This window comes from Trichosurus vulpecula, chromosome 9, assembly GCF_011100635.1.
Source record: "Trichosurus vulpecula isolate mTriVul1 chromosome 9, mTriVul1.pri, whole genome shotgun sequence".
Classification (NCBI taxonomy): domain Eukaryota; kingdom Metazoa; phylum Chordata; class Mammalia; order Diprotodontia; family Phalangeridae; genus Trichosurus; species Trichosurus vulpecula.
The window spans coordinates 15,901,637-15,925,876 of record NC_050581.1 but is presented as its reverse complement, the minus strand read 5'-3'; the positions used below and the strand labels follow the sequence as shown (position 1 = coordinate 15,925,876).

The following is a 24,240-nucleotide window of genomic DNA, read 5'->3' as shown; positions in this document are numbered from 1 at the left end:
CCAACCAATCTATTGTTGAACTTAGAGGAAAAATGCCTGTCCTTTACCTACCTAATGGTGAATGGACAATTATAATGGGTTCCAGGACTTATCCAGGGAAACGACATTAGATTTATAATTAGGTCACTAGTGAAAAATGAGATCAATGGCAATTTAATCTCATGAAAATGAAGTTACATCAGATATGGGCTTGTTTTAGTTACAGTTGTGATTTACAGATTGGAGAAATACTATGTTGGACTATAAAATATTGATCATGAACAATTTCTCTTACAGAATAAGTGACGTAGTACATTAAAGTTTACAAAACCCTTTGCAATCATTATTTCGTTTGAGCCTCACAATAATCCTGGGAGGTATTAAGACAGTTATTTTCCCTGTTTTACCAATGAAGAACCTGAGTGTTAGGGAGGAAACCTAGGTTAGGTGACTTGCCCACAGTCACACAGCTAGTAAGTGGCAAGTCAGATTTGAACCTAGACTTTCCTGATTCCAAATCCAGCACACTATTATGAAAACATTGCTTCTCAGGAACATGAACTTTAATTATTTTAGATAGATCCGACCTTCCACTCGATTCTCTTTTACACATTTTTACAGCTTTGGAAATAGTGACCAAAAAATTACTTCTGACAACCCACCAATTTGGCTCAATCTTTTCATAACTCATGGTAGCAACAATCTGGCTAGCAGCTACTGTGGCTGTGTAAAACCAACAACAACCAGCACACAGAAGGCCACTAACACGTATTCTTTTGATCTGCTTTACTAAGGAAAGTAACTTTAAGGGGTAACAATCTCACTTTAATCCAGCGTACAAATATCATTCGCTTAATTCAGAAGGAAAAGCCAGGACACTGAACTTCAGAACAAATAGAAACAAAAATTACAAACATCAACAGACAGACCTTGTCTGATTCAAGTCACAATTCATAGTAACCAGGAAAGCATCAACATCTGGGTTTACAAGCTGGGAGGCTCTTAAAACGGCTGCCCAGAGTCCCATGCCACTCTTCTGGTGACTGAGAGCCCCAAGGGAGAACGCCAACCTCTGGGTTTATATATCTTGTTCAGGGTCAAAGGGCATCACAATGCGTGACTCAAACCCACGTGACCTAAAAACCTCTGGTGTCACAAACATGTCATTCAAATCCAAGCAAACCAGCCTCTCCCTTGAGGCTAGGAGGTCATCAAAGACTCCTAATTTAATCAAAGAAACAAAGGCCAGACTCATCAAGGGCACTTGATTAAATAAGTGCTCCAAAAGACAAAACAGTAAAAAAAAAAAGTCCTATTTTAATTAATATTACACTTATAAATACTTAAACTAAAGCTCAAGATAGGTTTGTAGTTTGAAGGACAAAAATGCATGCTGGAAGTTGTGTGGGCAGTATGAGAAGGGTTGGATATGGTAGAATATGAAAAGGGAATAAGTGGGCTAGAGAAAGAAAATGTCCTGATTTTATTGGCTCCAGGAAATTCTTAAAAGTCTGCTCTGTGGCAGGTACTAGAGATACAGAAACAAAAATGAAACAATTGTGCCTCTTGAGGCGCTTACATTCTTCTAGGGGTAGAGAGAGATAACATATACATATCAAGATAAATGCAAAATAAATACTAGTTAGGTTTTCTTTTGGGTTTGGATAAGGTAACTGCACTAGCCTCTGGGGAGATCTAGAAAAACTTCCTGCCTAAGGCAACTCCTTTTGTAGGGTTTATTCTTTCTTCTGTGTTGTTGTGAAATGGTGGACTAGAGGCTATTCAAGAAGTCACTCCAAACCCAGAAAAGCTTTTAAAAATGGACTTCCTTTTTCTTCAAATGATTTTTCTTTCATTATCTTTGCACAGGGAGATCTTGTTGCAGTGGGTGTACTCTCTGGAAATAGGAATTTTGAGGGTCGTGTCCATCCCAACACCCGTGCTAATTATCTAGCTTCTCCTCCGTTAGTAATAGCATATGCAATTGCTGGGACCATCAGGATTGACTTTGAGAAAGAGCCACTGGGTAAGAAGCTCAAGTTACAGAATTTATTATCATAACTTGTGTTTGCACTCTACTGAAAAATTTTTCTCTTCCATTCCCAAACTCACTTTCCCAGTGATAACTTTCTATACCAACACCACTATGCAATTATCTCTCCTCTTTCTGAATTGGTATATATTAATATTTTATATTTGATTTCTTGCTGCTTTATAGTGCTCTATAGTTGGTTAACTGATGTAAAACTGGGGGAAATTTCTTAAAGGACAAAGAGAATATACCACTTTTTTGCATCCTCCCCTGTTTCAGGGCAGCATGAGGCATCCAGTGCACATATCTATACTCCGAATATGCATTTCACTGACTGTCTCAGCACTGCTAATATCTTGAAAGGAAAGTAATATTAACTTGCAAGTGGGTAAAATATGGAAAGGTTGAAGTAGTGGCAGGGTAAAATCAGAGTGTTTAGTTTCTCAGTAATACACATATGAACTCATTTATTTAAGCAAAGCCTTGAAGCATTCCATTTTCTTAAGTCATTGAAGAGAGGGTAATTTCCCTTTTGAAAATAAAAGGAAAGCAACCCTTTTTTTTCACTTAGAGTTCAGGATATCATAATAGGTACTTTAAATTATGATTTCTAAATACACTATTCCTGTGATAAAGTTCCTTTAAGTATTTTGAGTAGACACAATTTGCAGAATAGTATTTAATTGAGTTTTCTCATTAATAAACTTATTTTTTTCTTGCAGGAATAAATGCAAAGGGTCAGAAGGTCTTTCTGAAGGACATATGGCCAACTAGAGATGAGATTCAGCTTGTGGAACGTCAATATGTTATCCCTGGGATGTTTAAGGAGGTCTATGAGAAAATAGAGGTACAGCCTTCTAAAGTTGCCCCAAGAAACTAACCTTTGACTATCTTCTACAAATCCTGGGATTGACATTTGCTCATAGGAAGAAATACTTTTTTTTTTCCATTTGGCTACATTAGCATTTTGAAAAGGCTGTCCAGCTTAACTTGAAATAGACATCTAAATATATTAAAATAGACTTTCTAGAAGTAAGCAAATTGGCAAACAGAAATATTAGGCTGAGAGCTGGTGGGAGGGGTTGAAAAGGAGCTTTTGGAGAGCTAGCTCTTTGTAATAAATGCTTTTCTGCACATTTTATGTGTAACGTTATAATGAAGTAGGTCTTAAATTATTCCATGTGTATGTCCCCACCCAGTTCCTTAGCGTTGCATTAAGATGTATGCCTCCCAAGTAAATGGCACTTTGAAATTTTAGAATGGCGTATTCTAGTGATCCTGGCTTTTCCAGTAGACTGGGAATTGGGATGGCTTGTGTAGAAAATCCAGTTTGCCTTTTAGCTCCAGCTTATTAACCATTGGTCTTAGTATAGTTGAGCTATTTGTTGTTTGAAAAATGTCGCTTAGTGTTCTGAAAGGCCATGTGATGAAGTTTTGGGAAGTATTGGAATCTCCCGTCCTCTGCTGCGAGTAAGTGGTTTATGCATTGGGAGACTCTGGATCATTATTTGCATGTGTAGAGAGGCAATATGGTCAAGTGGATAGAGAGCTGGCCTTGAAACCAGGAAAACCTGAGTTCTAGTCCTGCCTCTGATGCATAATGGCTGTGTCACATAGTAACACTTCACCTCCCAGTGTCCCAGGCAATTGTCTAAGATTGCAAGTTACAGAGAAAGGGCTGATACGTATTTGTAGATGAGTTTCCTCTTCTGAGAGCTCCCTACCCCCATGAAATCACATTTCCCTGAGCCTATTCCCCATATAGCTTAGAAAGTGCAATATCATGATATTGTGTTAAAAATCAATGATCTTATTGTAAACAGAATTAATTTTTGTTTTCTACTTTGAACACCTAGATCAGCAAGCTTCTTTGAACTCTAGTTGTGTCTGACTACATGTTTGATATTTGTACAGTTAACCTTCTTCCAAGGATCTAAAACAGTAGAATGTGATTATATCTATTTCATTTCTTCATTTAGACAGTGAATGCAAGCTGGAATGCCTTACATGCTCCATCAGATAAACTATATTCCTGGAACCCCAAGTCTACATACATTAAATCTCCACCCTTCTTTGAAAACCTGGTACGTCTTTAAAAAAATGCTTCCAAGAGTTTCCTCTGCTACCTACTCTTCTTAGGTTTAATACCTCTACTCTGTCTGCATATCACATTGACATCTGTGCCTACTTGCCAGTAGCTAGGACTAACCAAGAGTGAAATACAGTTTAGATATAAGCAGTAAAATGGAGTCCATGGGACTCATACTTGGCATATTGGAATTGTCTTTCTCTTTAGAAGTAAACTCCATGTGGCCAGGCAATATTTTTGCCTTTATTTTTATCCTTAGCACTTAGCATCGTGCCTGGTTATATAATACATGTTTATTGATTGACAGGTTAACATTTTTCCTTGTCTGCATGCATCTATCTATCTTTAACTTCTTTTGTGTAGAGTCCCTTAATAAAAGAATTTCTCTGTAAACCTTGGACTCTAAAGGTGGAACCCAAGGACCTAAAAGACCACATGTGGCCTCAGGGCCAAGGTTCCCCACCCCTGGATTGTAGACTTAGCAAAAGGCTTAGGGACAATTTCAGGAGCATATCTCAAGAGGAGTATTATACTCCTTCATACTTAAACTTATGAGGAAAGGAAGCTCTTTCCATGGCTAATGAGCAAATTTAGTAGGAATCACTTGATAAAGCACTGTATGCAGAGTACTTACTAGACACTGGGATAAAAGGTTAAATTTAGACACTGATCCTGTGTTTAAGAAGTTTATACTCATGTAATTTATTACCCCCTCACCTCTTGTTAAATCAGAGATGGCTTGCCACATCCAATCAGATGCAAAGTCCATTGATTCTATCTTCAAAACATCTGTCCTCTCCTCTCCACTCACAGAGCTATCACCCTCATTAAGACTCTCATTGCCTCTCATCTGGACAGTTGCCTCAGCCTCCTTCCTAACTGCACTTCTGAATTCCATTCTCTCCTGGGTCTAATCCATATAACACATAACTGCCAAAATAATGTTAAAGCACTAACCACGTCACTTACCTGCTTGAGAATCTTCAGTGGTTCCTGTTGCCTCTAAAATAAAAGGTAAATTCTTGAGCATGACATTTAAAGCCCTTCATAATCTAGGTCAGACTTATCTTTCCAGGCTTATTCAATCAACAAGCTTTTATTAAGCTCCAAGCATATACTAAGCACTCTGCTAAATACTAAGAATACAGTAACAAAGACTACAATCCAGCCAAGTTTGTACTTCCTCCTCACATCTACCTCCCTGAATTCCTAATTTCCTTCAAAGCTTATCTCAGATGCCACCTTCTACTTGAGGCTTGTCCTCTTCCCTCCCAAACCAGCTGCTTATAATTTTCCCTGCACCTACAAAAATTAACTTTTATACACATACACACACACACGTGTGTTTGTGTGTATGTGTGTGTTCATGCGGTCCTTACCACCATAATATGTAAGTTTTTTTTAAGTCAGAGACTACTTCTTTCTTTGTTTGTATCTTCAGTGCCTAGGATATTACCTAGCACAGAGTACATACTTAAGTCAAAAGAAGAGTACGTGAGCTCTGCTGAATGCTAACTTCAATTTTTTAAAAATTGTGACCTACTTTCCCCTACTAATGCTTTCGGAAGTGCACATTTTGGCAAAGCCAGTGGCTAAGTGCCCTCTATACAAATGTTTTATTTAAGCATTTACGTAATTTTTTTAGTGTGTATTCTAATGAGAACCACTAGGGGAAAAAAAGAATAGCAGAACATTGTGCTTGGTGCTTTGATGCAGTGGTGGAAATTGTAGTTGTTGTAACATCTGTTATTATTGGTGACTGATGATGACTTGTTCTAAAACCTTTATCACAATGTTTGGTGATTTTATTTTTTTCTAGACTTTGGATATACCACCTCTTAAATCCATAGTAGATGCCTATGTCCTATTAAATTTGGGAGATTCAGTAACAACTGACCATATTTCTCCAGCTGGAAATATTGCAAGAAACAGTCCTGCTGCTCGATACTTAACCAACAGAGGGTAAGTATGTTTGAACTAACGAGGGCCCATAAGGAGAAAGAGGTTAAATAAGGGTGAGAATTTCCCTTGTTGATACCATGCTACTTCTCAGTGAATTTAACAGTGCATTGATAATCCCCTACTTGTTGGTTCATAGAACTTTGTGCTTTAGAAATCAACTCTTCTTTCTTTGACTGCCTGGTCTCTTTTAATTCTCAAATCCAATGATTCTGTGAGCCTATCAACTAAGGAGTAACTAATGCTGACACTTAGAAACAAATGAACTAAATTCCTTTTTACTTTGCTCTATGCTATTCCTCATTCCTTCCAAACTGGCTTATGTTACCCAGAAATTATCCAAGGAAAGACAACAGAACCACCCTGCAGAAATTTCCTTCCTTTTTCATGTTATATATCTAGCATTGGAAGCCCAGCTTAGGGTTCCACCATGCCACTACTGCCGAGTATGTTCTCTTCCCTGCCCTATTTCTCTCTGCCCTCTCCATTAACAAGATTGGAAATCATATTATCAGTGCTTCAGATTTTTATTCATTCGGGTTTTTTTTTGTGTAAACCAGGTCCCTTGCTTCTTTTCTTGCCCATCTTTTGGGTGTTTTTTTAGTTGTTTTTGTATTTCTGCCACAAAAATGACCAAAGGAAAGAAGGTAAATATATAACTATAAAGATGTTCTGATCAGCTCTAGTAAAAGTTTTTATAGGGAAGAAAGTGACAACTCTTGACTAAAATTAGATTGGGGGAAGAATCATCAGTAGATTTCATTTATCAGTCTTTATCCTATATGCTAAGAGTTGTATCTAAGCTCATACCAGTAGATATAACCTAGAAAAAAGTATCTCCAACTATTACTTGCTGTGGCAAAAAAAAAAAATGTCATAAGACAATACATGGTTAGGTGCTAAGTGATAATACATGCTATGAATTCATAAAAGAAAGAAAAAACCATAGTTTAATAAATTTAGGAAGGTTTCAGGGTGGGAAGTAGCACCTGAACTAGTCCTTAAAGAATAGATAAGATATACCATCTGCTAATATGACATATCCTTCCTAGTATCTTCAGAAATAGTTATTTGGGTCCACAATTTGCTTGACTAATATGCCATCTTCTGGTTTTTTGGGCTTTGGGGTTTTTTTGTCCTGATTGCATAGATCTTTCATAGTAAGGAATACTTGTAATTGTAAACTGAATTTTAAACCTTTTTGAGCTTATCTTCAAAATTCCAGAGTCTGATGTCATTTTGGCAAATCACACATCAACATGGAGTATCCACATTTCTGAAGAAGCTGAAAGGCTAGGTGTGCTAGCAAGTAGCTTTTTTGATATCTTTTTTTCCTAATATTTTATTTAAAATTTTTTAATTTATTTATTTAAAATATTTAGTTTTCAGCATTGATTTTCACAAGAGTTTGAATTACAAATTTTCTCCCCATTTCTACCCTCCCCCCCACTCCAAGATGACATATATTCTGGTTGCCCTGTTCCCCAATCAGCCCTCCCTTCTGTCACCCCACTCCCCTCCCATCCCCTTTTCCCTTCCTTTCTTGTAGGGTAAGATAAATTTCTACACCGCATTGCCTGTGTATCTTATTTTCTAGTTGCATGCAAAAACTTTTTTTTTTGTTGTTTTTGAACATCTGTTTTTAAAACTTTGAGTTCCAAATTTTCTCCCCTCTTCCCTTCCCACCCACCCTCCCTAAGAAGTCAAGCAATTCAACATAGGCCACATGTGTATCATTATATATAACCCTTCCACAGTACTTATGTTGTGAAAGACTAACTATATTTTGCTCCTTCCCAACCCATCCCCCTTTATTGAATTTTCTCCCTTGACCCTGTCCCCTTTCCAAAGTGTTTGTTTTTGATTACCTCCACCCCCACCTACCCTCCCCTCCATCATCCCCCCCTTTTTTTTTATCTTCTTCCCTATTCTTTCCTGTAGGGTAAGATACCCAATTGAGTATGTATGGTATTCCCTCCTCAGGCCAAATCTGATGAGAGCAAGGTTCACTCATTCCCCCCTCACCTGCCCTCTCCCCTCCTCCCACAGAACTGCTTCCTCTTGCCACCTTTATGCGAGATAATCCACCCCGTTCTATCTCTCCCTATCTCCCTCTCTCAATATATTCCTCTCTCATCCCTTAATTTGATTTTATTTCTTTTAGGTATCTTCCCTTCATCTTCAACTCACCCTGTGTCTGCTCGCTCTCTCTCTCTCTCTCCATATATATATATATACACATACATATATACATACATGCACATTCACTTATATATATATATATATATGCATAAACATATATATAGGCATATTCCTTTCAGCTACTATGATATTGAGGTCTCATGAATCATACACATCATCTTTCTATGTAGGAATGTAAACAAAACAGTTCAACTTTAGTAAGTCCCTTATGATTTCTCTTTCTTGTTTACCTTTTCATGCTTCTCTTGATTCTTGTGTTTGAAAGTCAAATTTTCTATTCAGCTCTGGTCTTTTCACTGAGAAAGCTTGAAAGTCCATATTTTGCCTTGGAGCATGATACTCAGTTTTGCTGGGTAGTTGATTCTAGGTTTTAATCCTAGCTCCATTGACCTCCGGAATATTGTATTTCAAGCCCTTCGATCTCTTAATGTAGAAGCTGCCAGATCTTGGGTTATTCTGATGGGTTTCCACAATACTCAAATTGATTCTTTCTGGCTGCTTGCAGTATTTTCTCCTTGACCTGGGAGCTCTGGAATTTGGCGACAATATTCCTAGGAGATTTCTTTTTGGGATCTATTTGAGGAGGCGATTGATGGATTCTTTCAATTTCTATTTTGCCCTGTGGCTCTAGAATATCAGGGCACTTGTCCTTGATAATTTCTTGAAAGATGATATCTAGGCTCTTTTTTTGATCATGGCTTTCAGGTAGTCCAATAATTTTTAAATTCTCTCTCCTGGATCTATTTTCCAGGTCAGTGGTTTTTCCAGTGAGATATTTGGCATTCTCTTCCATTTTTTCATTCCTTTGGTTCTGTTTTATAATATCTTGATTTCTCATAAAGTCACTAGCTTCCACTGGCTCCAATCTAATTTTTAAGGTAGTATTTTCTTCAGTGGTCTTTTGGACCTCCTTTTCCATTTGGCTAATTCTGCCTTTCAAGGCATTCTTCTCCTCAGTGGCTTTTTGGAGCTCTTTTGCCATTTCAGTTAGTCTATTTTTTAAGGTGTTGTTTTCTTCAGTGTATTTTTTAGTATTTTTTTGGGTCTCCTTTAGCAAGTCATTGACTTGTTTTTCATGATTTTCTCACATCCTTCTCATTTCTCATCCCAATTTTTCCTCTACTTCTCTAACTTGCTTTTCCAAATCCTTTTTGAGCTCTTCCATGGCCTGAGACCAGTTCATGTGTTTCTTGGAGGTTTCTGTTGTAGGCTCTTTGACTTTGTTAACTTCTGTCTATATATTTTGGTCTTCTTTGTCACCAAAGAAAGAATGCAAAGTCTGAGGCTGAATCTGGGGGCGTTTTCGCTGCCTGGCCATATTCCCAGCCAACTAACTTGACCCTCGAATTTTTCAGTGGGGTATGACTGCTTGTAGACTAAAGAGTTCTATGTTCCACGTTTGGAGGGGATGTGCCAGCTCTGCCACAGCAGCACTGCTCCTTCCCCAAGAACCCCCAACCCAGACTGGGCTTAAATCTTCAGCAGTCTGTGCACTCCTGCTCTGATCCGCAACTTAATTCCTCCCACGAGGTGGGCCTGGGGCCGGAAGCAACTGCAGCTATAGCTGCCCCACCTCCGCTGCCCCACCTCCGCTGCCCCCAGGGCTGGTAGCTGAACCTCGAACTCCTTCCACTCCTGCAGCTTTTCCCACTATCCTTCTTCGCTGTCTTTGGTGTTTGTGGGTTGAGAAGTCTGGTAACTGCCGCAGCTTACTGATTCAGGGCGCTAGGGCCTGCTCCGCCCGACTCCTGGTCTGGTTGGTCCGAGCCGCTCACGCTGGGCTCTGCTCTGCTCCGCTCCCAGCTCCCAGCTCCGTGTGGGATAGACCTCACCCAGAGACCATCCAGGCTGTCCTGGGCTGGAGCCATGCTTCCCTCTGCTGTTTTGTGGGTTCGGCGGTTCTAGAATTGGTTCAGAGCCATTTTTATAGGTTTTTGGAGGGACTCGGCGGGGAGCTCGTGGTAGTCCCTGCTTTGCAGCTGCCATCTTGGCTCTGCCCCCGGAAGTCCTTTTTTGATATCTTTCAAGTCAACCTAAAATCTTCACCAGTCTTTTCTTGTCAGTGCCTCCAAACAGCTAATGTCAGTCCAGAGGCTGAAGATGTATATTATTAGTACTTTGGGTTCCATTCTTTATTAAGTTTACTTCTTGTCCACAATCTAAATCTTATGTTGGCTTGTGAACATGTGCTAATTTTCCTCACTGCCTCAATGCCTCATTTACGGCTTATACGCTAATCTCATTTTTCCCTTCCTTATGGTACAAATTCTCCCTGCCAAAGAGAATTTACTTTTAAGGTACCTCAGTTAGTCCTGTTTGAGAGCTGAGACTGTTCACACAATACACTCTCCTCTGTATAACAATTCCCTTCAGGGAACTACCAGTAGAATTGTGTAGGATCACTCTTTGGCCTTAGAAAAATATTGTGGTCTACTCTGGTCATTCTTTCCTTCTCTGAGCTTTATCTCATTTTTACCTACAGAGTAAATAGACAATTGAAATTGTCTTCCCTAGTGTGGTGAACAAAATAAATTTAGAGGAATAACTAAATGTTATTTGCTTTTTTCCCTCAATTTATATTAAATGAAACTTTTGCTCACTTTCAGTTAAATAAGCTCCCTCAATTTTTCGGTTTTTGTTTGTTTGTTTTAATATTAGTTTGACTCCCAGAGAGTTCAACTCCTATGGTTCCCGAAGAGGCAATGATGCTGTCATGGCTCGAGGAACATTTGCCAACATTCGCTTGTTAAACAAATTTTTGAATAAACAAGCACCACAGACCATACATCTGCCTTCTGGTGAAACTGTAAGTATCCTCTTGCCTCCTGCCTTGAAATAGGGCATTTTAGTCTATACTCAATAGTCAGCATTCAGAGGACCTGCCTTCCAAACTCACCTCTGACAACATTTGGGCAAGATACTAAACCTGGGGTTTGGACTAGATCAGAGGTTCTTAACCTAGAGTCTGTGAATTTGGCTTTTTTCCTTTTTTTTTTACATTAATACAAGTACAATAAAAAATGATTGTACATGAAACTGCAAATCTACTAAGCATAATTCACTATCCCTTTCAAATATACAACAAAATTATCTTGTAAATTTTTTACATTTATTTTTAAAAATATTTTGTTAACTGTATTTCAATATAATTTGTTTTGTTTTTTAATACTATCTATTTTATTTTATACATCTAAAATCATTATTCTGGGAAGAGGTTGATGGGTTTCACCAGACTGCTGCAGGGGTCTGTGACTCAGACAAGGTTAAGAATCCCTAGACTTAGATAGATGTTCTGTAGGATCCCCTACAGTTCTATATCTATAATACAGTTATACTTATTGTCTTATATGGATATTTTCTTTTTGGTTTAATTTTGACAAATGAAGAATGAATAAACATAACATATAGAGTTCTGGACTTGGGGTCAGGTTGACCTGAGTTTGAATCTTGCCCTAGACACTTACTAGGTGTGTGACCTTGCACAAGTTGCTTAATCTTTCTCAACCTATTTCCTCATCTCTAAAATAGGGATAATAATAGCACCTACTTCACAAGTTTTGAGGATCAAATGAGAATACCATGTGCAACTGTGAAATATACTCTATAAATGTTAGCTATCATTGTTAGAGGGAGTTTCCTCGCCAGGGAGCTTCCAATACAGGTTCCCCCACTATATGTCATGAATAACATATTTACAAAACTCCTACATGTATAGCACTTGACTTTGCCTGTGGAATATTGTCAAGTTCTTCATAAAATTTTTCTACATCGTTCTCTGCAACAGAAGTTGGCACCTAAACAATAACTGATCCATGTGCTTTTCTTCTTTGTGAACACTTCAAGGCAAGATGGCCAGGTGGTCCCCATGAAATGGCTTTTCTGGTTGCCTTTTAGTGCCAAATGAAACCAACAATAACAGTTCATGACCTCATAGTTCTAGAGCTGCTAGGGAGGGACCTCAGGCTTTTGAAGGCAGCTCCTTCATTTTATTTTTTGTCTAACTAAGGAGTTTGATATTTCACAAACTGATTTAGGAGACAAAGAATATAGAAGATGAATGAATAGGGAAGCGTTTATTAAGTGCAAACTGTGTGCCAAGTGCAGGGAACAGTCCCATTGTTTTGTAGAGGGGAAAACTGAGGCATCTATAGGTTAAGTTGATTTGTCTGAACTCATGTAAGTAGTAACCATCAAAGCTAGGACTAGAACCCAGATCTTCTGCCTCCAGAGACAATGCTCTTACCACTGTACCACACTGCCTCCCTACTATATCACTCTTCCAAAGAGAATTTGTGAACCATCTTTTTGTTGAACTGTAAATTTTTTTTTATTTTTTATTTTAAATTTATTTATTTAACATATTTAGTTTTCAGCATTGATTTTCACAAGAGTTTGAATTACAAATTTTCTCCCCATTTCTACCCTCCCCCCCACCCTAAGATGGCATATATTCTGGTTGCCCTGTTCCCCAGTCAGCCCTCCCTTCTGTCACCCCACTCCCCTCCCATCCCCTTTTCCCTTCCTTTCTTGTAAGCCAAGATAAATTTCTACACCCCATTGCCTGTGTATCTTATTTTCTAGTTGCATGCAAAAACTTTTTGTTTTTGAGCATCTGTTTTTAAAACTTTGAGTTCCAAATTCTCTCCCCTCTTCCCTTCCCACCCACCCCCCCCAAGAAGTCAAGCAATTCAACATAGGCCACATGTGTATCATTATGTATAACCCTTCCACAATACTCATGTTGTGAAAGGCTAACTATATTTTGCTCCTTCCCAACCCATCCCCCTTTATTGAATTTTCTCCCTTGACCCTGTCCCCTTTCCAAAGTGTTTGTTTTTGATTACCTCCACCCTCATCTGCCCTCCCCGCCATCATCCCCCCCTTTTTTTTATCTTCTTCCCTCTTCTTTCCTGTGGGGTAAGATACTCAATTGAGTATGTATGGTATTCCCTCCTCAGGCCAGATTTGATGAGAGCAAGATTCACTCATTCCCCCCTCACCTGCCCTCTCCCCTACTTCCACAGAATTGCTTCCTCTTGCCACCTTTATGCGAGATAATCCACCCCATTCTTTTTCTCCCTATCTCCCTCTCTCAATATATTCCTCTCTCATCCCTTAATTTGATTTTATTTCTTTTAGGTATCTTCCCTTCATCTTCAACTCACCCTGTGTCCTCTCTCTCTCTCTCTCTGTCTTTATATATATATATATGTGTATGTATGTGTACATATATATATATATATATATACACACATATATATATGTATATGCATATTCCCTTCAGCTACCCTAATACTGACATCTCATGAATCATACACGTCATCTTTCCGTGTAGGAATGTTAACAAAACAGTTCAACTTTAGTAAGTCCCTTGCAATTTCTTTTTCTTGTTCTTTTTCTTCATTAGCTTTTCATGCTTCTCTTGATTCTTGTGTTTGAAAGTCAAATTTTCTATTCAGCTCTGGTCTTTTCACTGAGAAAGCTTGAAAGTCCTCTATTTTATTGAAAAGCCATATTTTGCCTTGGAGCATGATACTCAGTTTTGCTGGGTAGTTGATTCTAGGTTTTAATCCTAGCTCCATTGACCTCCGGAATATTGTATTCCAAGCCCTTCGAACTCTTAATGTAGAAGCTGCCAGATCTTAGGTTATTCTGATTGGGTTTCCACAATACTCAAATTGATTCTTTCTGGCTGCTTGCAGTATTTTCTCCTTGATCTGGGAGCTCTGGAATTTGGCTACAATATTCCTAGGAGATTTCTTTTTGGGATCTATTTGAGGAGGCGATCAATGGATTCTTTCAATTTCTATTTTGCCCGGTGGCTCTAGAATATCAGGGCAGTTCTCCTTAATAATTTCTTGAAAGATGATATCTAGGCTCTTTTTTTGATCATGGCTTTCAGGTAGTCCAATAATTTTTAAATTATCTCTCCTGAATCTATTTTCCAGGTCAGTGGTTTTTCCAGTGAGATATTTGGCATTGTCTTCCATTTTTTCTTTCCTTTGGTTCTGTTTTATAATATCTTGATTTCTCATAAAGTCACTAGCTTCCACTTGCTCCAATCTAATTTTTAAAGTAGTATTTTCTTCAGTGGTCCATTGGACCTCCTTTTCCATTTGGCTAACTCTGCCTTTCAAGGCATTCTTCTCCTCATTGGCTTTTTGGAGCTCTTTTGCCATTTGACTTAGTCTATTTTTTAAGGTGTTGTTTTCTTCGGTGTATTTTTCAGTATTTTTTTGGGTCTCCTTTAGCAAGTCATTGACTTGTTTTTCATGGTTTTCTCACATCCTTCTCATTTCTCTTCCCAGTTTTTCCCTCTACTTCTCTAACTTGCTTTTCCAAATCCTTTTTGAGCTCTTCCATGGCCTGGGACCAGTTCATGTTTTTTTTGGAGGCTTTTGGTGTAGGCTCTATGACTTTGTTGACTTCTTTAGGCTGTATGTTTTGGTCTTCTTTGTCACCAAAGAAAGAACCCAAAGTCTGAGACTGAATCTGGGTGAGTTTTCACTGCCTGGCCATATTCCCAACCAACTGACTTGACCCTTGAGTTTTTCAGTGGGGTATGACTGCTTGTAGACTAAAGAGTTCTGTGTTCCACGTTGTGGGGGGATGCGCCAGCTCTGCCACAGCAGCACTGCTCCTTCCCCAAGAACCCCTAACCCGGACTGGGCTTAGATCTTCCACAGGCTGTGCACTCCTGCTCTGATCCACCACTGAATTCCTCCCACCAGGTGGGCCTGGGGCCAGAAGCAACTGCAGCTGTAGCTGCCCCACCTCCACTGCCCCCGGGGCTGGTAGCTGAACCTCGAACTCCTTCCACTCCTGCAGCTTTTCCCACTAACCTTCTTCGCTGTCTTTGGTGTTTGTGGGTTGAGAAATCTGGTAACTGCTGCAGCTCACTGATTCAGGGCGCTAGGGCCTGCTCCACCCGGCTCCTGGTCTGGTTGGTCCAAGCCGCTGAGGCTGGGCTCTGCTCCACTCCGTTCCCAGCTCCCAGCTCCCAGCTCCCAGCTCCGTGTGGGATAGACCTCACCCAGAGACCATCCAGGCTGTCCTGGGCTGGAGCCCTGCTTCCCTCTGCTGTTTTGTGGGTTTTGCAGTTCTAGAATTGGTTCAGAGCCATTTTTTATATGTTTTTGGAGGGACTCGGCGGGGAGCTCTCGCTAGACCCTTCTTTCCAGCCACCATCTTGGCCAAACTGTAAACTTTTAAAATGTCTTCTAGTTTCATTTAGAGGTGACTCAGTGGATAGAGCACTGGATCTTAAGTCAGGAAGGCCTGAGTTAAAATATGGTCTCAGACACTTACCAGCTATGTGACCCAGTGCAAAAACCTAGGTTTACCTTAATCCACTGAAGAGGGAAATGGCAAATCACTCCACTGTCTTTGCCAAGAAAACCCCATGGACATTATTGGTGTGCTGTTGTCCACAGGATCATGAAGAGTCAGATGTGACTAAACGACTACAGCAGCGTCAGAGCAAGAATGTCAGTGTCCATTCTTCCCATGGCCTATGAGTCTGGTTTTTTTTTGGTCATTGATGTAAGTGAAGAGGACCAATATTTAAATTAATGATGTGATTCTTAGCATCCTCCTCTCTCATTTTGCCATTGATGTAAAAACAGAAAGGAGATGCCAAAGGGCCATTCTCTACTTTTTCATCATTTATGACCAAAAGATTAATTAGCTGGTAGCCATCCCACTCGTGATACTTAGGCTGACCCCAGACAGTGGTGGGTACAGTCTGTTGTAGACTCCACATATGAAGCTTTTTGAAGTGTTCCAAGTAGAGACCTTGGTCTAATGACTGCGTTCTACTAGGCCCTCAAGACCTCAGGCTCATTACCATACCACAGTGATGCAGTGGACGAGAGCTTGAGTGTGGAGTAGTAACTGGACCTGTACTTTCACTGATACAAGGCTCACCTAGACAAAGAAACTCTCTCTACCAATATAGGTCAGCACCAACTCTGAAACTTATAGCCTTAGAGCAGAGGTTCTTAACCTTTTTTTATGTGTTATGAATCTCTTTGACAGTCTCTTGAAAGTAATTGACTACTTCTTAGAAATGCAGAAAATAAAATACATAGAATTTCAAGGGAATTGCAAGGTCTTCCTGGCCCTGTTCTTATCATGAGCCCTGCAGATTGTTTTTATCTTCTTCCTAGAGGTGAGCCCAGTGCCTTACACAGAGTTAGCACTTCATAAGTGTGTATTGAATTGAATTTGTTGACTTTCCAGCCTTCCTCTGAGATGTCAGACTAGATGGCCACATGAATTGATAATTTATGGAATTATGAAATGGGACAGGCCCACCTAGTTCTTTGGGTACTTGCTTGTAAAGACTACGGTGTACGTGGGAAGTGATATTGCAATCCAACTTTAGTAAGGCACAAGAGGTATAGGGGCAAACAGCACAGCAAGTACAGAGACAAATGGTGAAAAGGAATACAGAGACAGATGGATGGTTTGGGGGTAGTGAAGGACGGCAGACAGCATGGGAAAAAGGATGGGGAGATGGAGAGAGAATCATTCACATAATCATAGATTAAAGTTGGGGGCACTCAGTAGCATGGACTCTGGAGATGAAGAATACTTGGTAGGGAAGGATTTTGAGGTCCTGTTTTTATAGTGTTTTGGAAGGCAACAGACTAACTCTTATCTCTACCACCTTGGGATTAGTTCAATCAAAATTATTTCAGAGTTGTTAGTAAAACCTTAAAAGTTAATATGTCCACGTTATCTCAAAATTATCAGCACTATTTGGTGTTCTGCTGGTCTTATGGAGATGTCTGGAATCTGTCCGAGCTTTACATATCATAGGATATGTTCCTCTTTGCAATCCTATTTTCTGCTATTGCTCCTGTGTGCTGGCTATCTATAAACTTACTATACTGACTAGAAGGGAGAGCATGTTGTCAGGAGAGATCAAAACAATATACAGTTTTAACACACAGCATCTCCATTTTATAGATGGTTAAAAAAAAAGAGCTGAAAAAAAGGTCACCCAGTAACTTAATGATAGATCTGGGATTAGATCCTCCAGGCTAGAATTCCTGTGTAGTCAAATCACAGCTTATTTAGTGAAATGGGAGCTCAGTGAATAACTAGAATTAACTTGAAACTGTTCTTTTCTCTTTTGAGCGGAAGGTCACATGAGAGGAAATGAGAATGTACTTATTGATGAACCATGTCTGGCAAGACCAAGTATGGATTAGACTGTAGTCATAATTGTTATTCTAATTAGCTGTGTGACTTGAGGCAAGTCACTTACCCTCTCTTTTCCTCAGTTTCTTCACCTGCTAAATGGGAATAATAAGATCACCTATCATCCAGGGTTGTTGTGAGGAACCACTGAGAAAATATTTGTAAAGTCCCTAGCATAGAGCCTGGTACATAGCAGGTGCTATAGAAATACTAACTATCATTACTGTTATTATTATTAAGCCACAACTTATACATGTCACAAGTGAAGATGACTCCTTAGCTTAAACCTGTTTTGAAAGTTTAATAACTTTAAATTAATTTGACCTAAAAATAAACTGGCACTTCATAACTAATTCAGAGACATTCTAGTCTGACTTACAACTATATTGCTTTACAGATATTTCATGTCACCTTCTCATGTATGTAGTCATTCAAATAAAATATCAACAAAGTATTACCATATCTTTTACAGTGTACTTTAGTTAGATAGCATTTATATAGCACTTTAAGGTTTCTGAAGCACATTAAAAATATCTCATTTGATCTGAACAACAGCCCTAAGTGGTAGGTCCCATTATTTATCTCCATTTTACAGACAATTAAACTGAAGCAGACAGCAGTCAAATGATTTGCTCAGTGTCACATAGCGAGTAAGCAGACCAAGCTGGATTTGAATTCAGGTTTCCCTGACTCGCAGTCCAGCACTTTATTGATTACAACACCTCAGTGAATAATTGGAGATGCATTAAAACTGTACACAAACATAAGTTATAAATATAATTGAAAACCAGGTCAATTATTTAAGAGAAAAAATATAGCTGTCATCAGTTCTCTGGAATTGTTTTTATTCATTGTGGTGATCGGAATTCTCAAGTCATTCAGTTGACTGCCTTTACAATGTTATTTATTGTTTATTGTATAAACTAGTCTCCTGGTTCTGCTAACTTCACCCTCCATCATCTCATACAAGTTGTCCCAGGTCTCTCTAAACCTATCCCTTTCATTATTTCTTATAGTACAATAAAATTCTATTGTATTTGTTCACTATCATTTGTTCAGCCATTCTTTAATAGGAATTTCTGTTCCTGGTTCTTTGCAATAATAAAAGTTTCTTATCCATTGCCATTATTTTCACTATTTTCTTTATTTTGTTATTTTCTTTCAGTGTGATAACTGGAGCTACACAAAATATCCCAGATAGACAGGCATCAATTATTTATAAAACATTTATTAAGCGTCCACTTACTGAATTCTGTGTGCTCAGGGATCTGAAATATAGTCCAGTTTGGTTGGAACAAATTGAATATCCCCAATTAAATACCAAATTGGAAATACTGAAAACCAAAGGAGAGATTAATAAAAGATATAATAAAATTGAAATCAAGAAAACTATTGAACATTGAAATAAAACTATGAGCTGGTTTTATGAAAAAACCAATAAAATTGATTAACTTTTGGTCCCTTTGGTTAAAAAAAAAACCAAATTACCAATATCAAAAATGAAAAGGGTGAATTCACCTCCAATGAAGAAGAAATTAAAACAATACTTAGGAATTATTTTGCCCAACTGTATGCCCATAAATTTGATAATCTTAGGGAAATGGATGAATATTTACAAAAATATAAATTGCCCAGATTAACAGATGAGGAAGTAAAATACCTAAATAACCGCATCTCAGAAAAAGAAATTGAGCAAGCCATCATTGAACTCCCTAGGAAAAAATTTCCAGGGCCATATGGTTTTACCTGTGAATTCTGTCAAATATTTAAATAACAATTCCCATACTTTATAGACTATTTGGGAAAATATGCAAAGAAGAAGTCCTGCCAAATTCTTGTTATGACACAAATATGGTACTGATGGATACCTAAAACAGAGAAAGAAAATTAGAGACCAATTTCCCTAATGAATATTGATGCAAAAATTTTAAATGAAATATTAGCAAAAAAAACTATAGCAACTTATCATGAGAATTATACACTATGACCAGGTAGGATTGATTCCATGAATACAAGGCTGGGTCAATATTGGGAAAACTATCAGTATAATTAATCATATTAACAACAGAACTATCAGAAACCATATGATTATCTCAATAGATGCAGAAAAAGCCTCTGCCAAAATACAACACCCGTTCCTATTAAAAACACTAGAAAACATAAGATTAAATGAAATCTTCCTTAAAGTCCTAAGAACATCTACCTAAAATCATCAGCAAGCACTGTATGTAATGGGGATAAGCTAGATGCATTCCCAGTAAGATTGGGGGGTGAAAGAAGGATGTCTATTATCACCCCTGTTATTGAATTTGGTACTGGAAATGTTGGCTTCAGCAATAAAAGAAGAAAAACAAGTTGAAGAAATTAGAATAGGTGAAGAAGAAACTAAGTTATCACTCTTTGCAGATGATATGATGATTTACTTAGAGAATCAAGTAAAAAACTGAAATAATACATAACTTTAGCAAAGTTGCAGGATATAAAATAGATCCACATAAATCCTCCACATTCCTGTATGTTACTGACAAAGCCCAACAGCAAAAGATAGAGAAATTCCATTTAAAGTTACTGTAGACACTGTAAAATATTTGGGAGTCTACCAGCCAAGACAAACCCAGGACCTATATGAACCCAGTTACAAAACACTTTTCACACAAATAAAGTCAGACCCAAATAAATGGAAAAACATCAGTTGCTCGTGATTAGGCCAAGCTAATATAATAAAAATGACAATTTTACCTAAATTAATTTATTCAGTGCCATATGAATCAAACCACCACAAAATTATTTTACAGAGCTGGATGAAATAATAACAAAATTCATCTGGAAAAACAAAAGGTCCAGAATTTCAAGGGAATTAATGAAAAGGAATGCTAGGGAAGGTGGCCTAGCCATACCAGATGTTAAATTGTACTATAAAGCAGCAGTCATAAAAATACTTAGCCAGTACTTGGTACTGGCTAAGAAATAGAGTGGTGGATCAATGGAATAGGTTAGGTATACAAGATGCAGTAGTCAATGACTATAGCAATCTACTCCTTGATAAACCCAAAAAGTCCAGTTTCTGGGTTTAATTCACTATTTTACAAAAACTGCTGGGAAACTGGAATATAGTATGGCAGAAACTGGGCACAGACAAATATCTGACACTGTATACCAAAATAAAGTCAAAATGGGTTCATGATTTAGGAATAAAGGCTGATACTGTAAGCAATTTGGGAGAGCCAGGAATAGTTTACCTGTCAGATTTATGGAGAAGGGAAGAATTTATGACCAAACAAGAAATAGAGTGTTATGAAATGCAAAATGGATACTTTTAATTATGTTCAATTGAAAAGGTTTTGTACAAACAAAGCCAATGCAACAAAGATTAGGAGGGAAGCAGAAAATTGGGAAAGAATTTTTGCAACCAGTGTCTCTGATAAAGGCCTCATCTCTAAAATACACAGGGAACTGAGTCAAATTTATAGAAATAGAAGTCATTCCCCAATTGAGAAATGGCCAGAGGATAGGAACAGGCAGTTTTCAGTGGAAGAAATTAAAGATATCTATAGTCATATGAAAAAATGCTTTAAATCACTATTGATTAAAGAAATGCAAATCAAAGCAACTCTTAAGTACCACATCTTTCCTGTCAGATTGGCCAGCGTGACAAAACAGGAAAGTCATAAACGCTGGAGAGGATGTGGGAAAATTGGAACACTTTTACGTTGTTGGTGGAGTTGTGAACTCGTCCAGCCATTCTGGAGAACAATTTGGAATTATGCCCAAAGGACTATTAAAAAGTGCAATACCCTTTGACCCAGCAATACCACTTCTAGAGCTGTATCCCAAAGAGATCACACAAGTGGGAAAGAAACCCATTTGTACAAAAATATTTATAGCAGCTCTTTTCATGGTGGCAAAGAATTGGAAATTAAGGGGATGCCCATCAACAAGTTGTGGTATATGAATGTAATGGAATACTGTTGTGCTATAAGAAATGAGGAGTAGATGGACTTCATAATAACCTGGAAACACTTAGGTGATCTGATGCTGAGTGAGTGGAGCAGAACCAGGAGAATATTATACACGATTACAGACATACGATATCTGTGATGACTGGCTTTGATAGGCTTGGCTCTTCTCAGCAATACAAGGTTCAAAGACAGCTCCAAAAGACTCATGATGGGAAAAGCTATCCACATTCAGAGAGAGAATTATGGAGTCTGAATTCAGATTGAGGCAAACTATTTGCTCCCTTTTTTTTTCTTTTTTTGGTTTTGTTTCTTCTTTCTCATGATTCATTCCATTGGTGTTCTTTACAATTTGACTATTGTGTAGATAAGTTTAATGTGAAGATATATGTAGAACCTTTATCAGATTACATGCCATTGTAGGGGAGGGAGGGAGGCGAGGGTGCAGGAGGAAATTTGGAACTCAAAAACTTGTGGAACTGAGCATTGTAATCTTAAAATAAAAAAGAGTCATGAGGTGCTACATGTAGTGATCAATTGATCACATCCTTTTTTAAAAATGAAATTAACTATATCTTAATAGGAAATAAATGATGTTGCAATAAAAACAATTAAGGAGATTGTTTTTCATTATTATTCCAAATAGTTTTTGGAAAAATTCAGGCTTTATTTGATCATAGGATCATCTTTTTCCATTCAGAAAATAATAATGTTTATATAATGATGTGTATACTCATTTTCTCTTTCCATGTGAAAACTGCATCATACCTAGATTACTGTAATGCTGAGATCACCACAGACTATCAGTCTCCCAAAATGCTGACATGAAAAAGCTTACTTAGTTGATACCTTGGACAAACATCTTCATTTAATTTCTTTCTTATAAAGCACTGTCTCTTTCTTAAGGGATTTTGTTTTGTGGTTTTCAAAGCCAGTAAGAATAATTGCTCTATGGCTTAGTCATCACAGATTGAATCTGGCTCATTTGTATAATCTCAAAATAAAATACTTCATGTTCTCCTTGAGAAATATATTTGAATCTTTTATCTGTCCCTCCCACTCCTGAATTTTTTTTTCTGTCCCTGGTCTTGATTATGTAGTTTACATAGAAAACTAAAAGAAAAGATGCTTTTGATAATTTCGAAACATTTTTTGGCTACTCTATGTTTAGTTATCTGTCCACAAAAGGTATACTTGAGAATTTCTGCTAAACTCCCACTTGGGTTGGGAAGGTGGAGGACTCTACTTTTTTACTTATCTATATCCATATCTGTGTCCATATCCATATACATATAACTGCCTCAGTTTATACCAGGCTATACTAGCAGACCTCTCATCTCTGTCATTTTCATGGGGGTTCCCTGAAAGTGAATACTCTCTGCTCTGAATAATTTTTTTTCAGAAACGTTTTTTTCCTTCCTCTTTCAGCTTGATGTGTTTGATGCTGCTGATCGCTACCAAAAGGCAGGTATCCCTCTGATAGTACTAGCTGGAAAAGAGTATGGATCTGGGAGTTCCCGAGACTGGGCAGCCAAGGGCCCTTTTCTGCTGGTAAGTCATGCTGAGGAAAATGAGACAACTATGTGGGTAGCAGCCCCCTTCAGACAATTATGGCAGGCATGATCTTTTCTTCTACAAACTTTTAAAGACTAAGACTTCACAAAATGGCAGATTCAGACAATCAAGTTTAAAAAGTAAAAGCCTGACATATATTTTAATTGAAGAAGGGTAAGTATATCACTGCCTTATTGAATGAAGCTTCCCTGCTGATTCTAGGATAAAATATAAACTCCTGTCTTTGTCATTTAAAGCCCTTCACAATCTGGCAGTTCTGACCCTATGACCCTGGGCAAGTCAAATAACTTCACTTAGACTGTTTCCTTATCTGTAAAATAGGAATAATGGAGCACCTACCTCAGGCAGTTGTTGTGATCAACTGAGATAATACAGATGAAGTACTTTGCAAACTTTAAGCACTATAAAAATGTTGTTCACTTTCATTATTTCCAAATGTATTTCATATTAATCCCTTTCTCATGCATTGTAGCCAGACTGGGCTCCTTAGTGTGCATTGTGTATAACATTCATCTCTTTCTATTCCTTTATATAGGCTTTCACCATACCTAGAATATAATCCATACCTCATCAGCTCCATCTCTTGGAATACCTAGGTCCCTTCAAGGTTCAACTGAAGGGCAATATATTATATGAGGCCTTTCCTGATCCTCTTAGTTTTTTTAGCACCCCACCCCCAACCCCACCACTCCCACCTCTAGCAAAAATTATTTTTATATATCTTGTGTGTGTAACGTGCGTAACATATGCAAACCTTGTATATAATAATTGGTTTACCCTTAAACCTGCTATTTGTAAAATTCTGCTTATGAAAAGATTTTAATACATATGTGTATATATGTGTGTATATTATAGAGTTGTTTCCTTTCTTCCCCCTTTTCCTCCCCTCCCCCCAGTCCGTAAGTTCCCTGGGGGCAGAAAGTTTAAATTTTTGTTTTTATGTCACTAGCACATAGAAAGTGCATAACAAATAAATGCTTATTGAATTCTAATAAATGTCATGACCAGCATTTCCCCTGGCCAAAATATAAGAAATTGCATAAGCCACATTCCTTTCATGTACGGATGCCTGGAAGAAAAAAAAAATGTGTTAAGTGCTTATCTTGGCACAGTATTAGTTTTCTGGCTTGTGAAAACGGTGCATTTTTCAAATTGCCTTTAATCCTAGTCTTTGTAAAATTCTGCTTATGAAAGGATTCTAATGGAATCTTGAAGCCTAGCCTAGCCACAAAGCAGCTAAT

At 38.1% G+C, this 24,240-nt stretch overlaps 1 protein-coding gene across 4 annotated transcripts in view; it reads left to right on the top strand.

The window, feature by feature from the left end:
* Positions 1 to 24,240, top strand: part of ACO1 (aconitase 1) — a 143,432-nt gene that overhangs the window by 114,485 nt on the left and 4,707 nt on the right. For all 4 annotated transcript variants that reach the window (XM_036737792.1, XM_036737794.1, XM_036737793.1 and 1 more), the window contains 6 exons: positions 1,849 to 2,005; positions 2,734 to 2,858; positions 3,991 to 4,095; positions 5,920 to 6,062; positions 10,920 to 11,067; positions 22,853 to 22,975. In XM_036737792.1, coding sequence (XP_036593687.1) covers positions 1,849 to 2,005; positions 2,734 to 2,858; positions 3,991 to 4,095; positions 5,920 to 6,062; positions 10,920 to 11,067; positions 22,853 to 22,975 — 801 coding nt within the window. The remainder of the gene's footprint in view (positions 1 to 1,848; positions 2,006 to 2,733; positions 2,859 to 3,990; positions 4,096 to 5,919; positions 6,063 to 10,919; positions 11,068 to 22,852; positions 22,976 to 24,240) is intronic.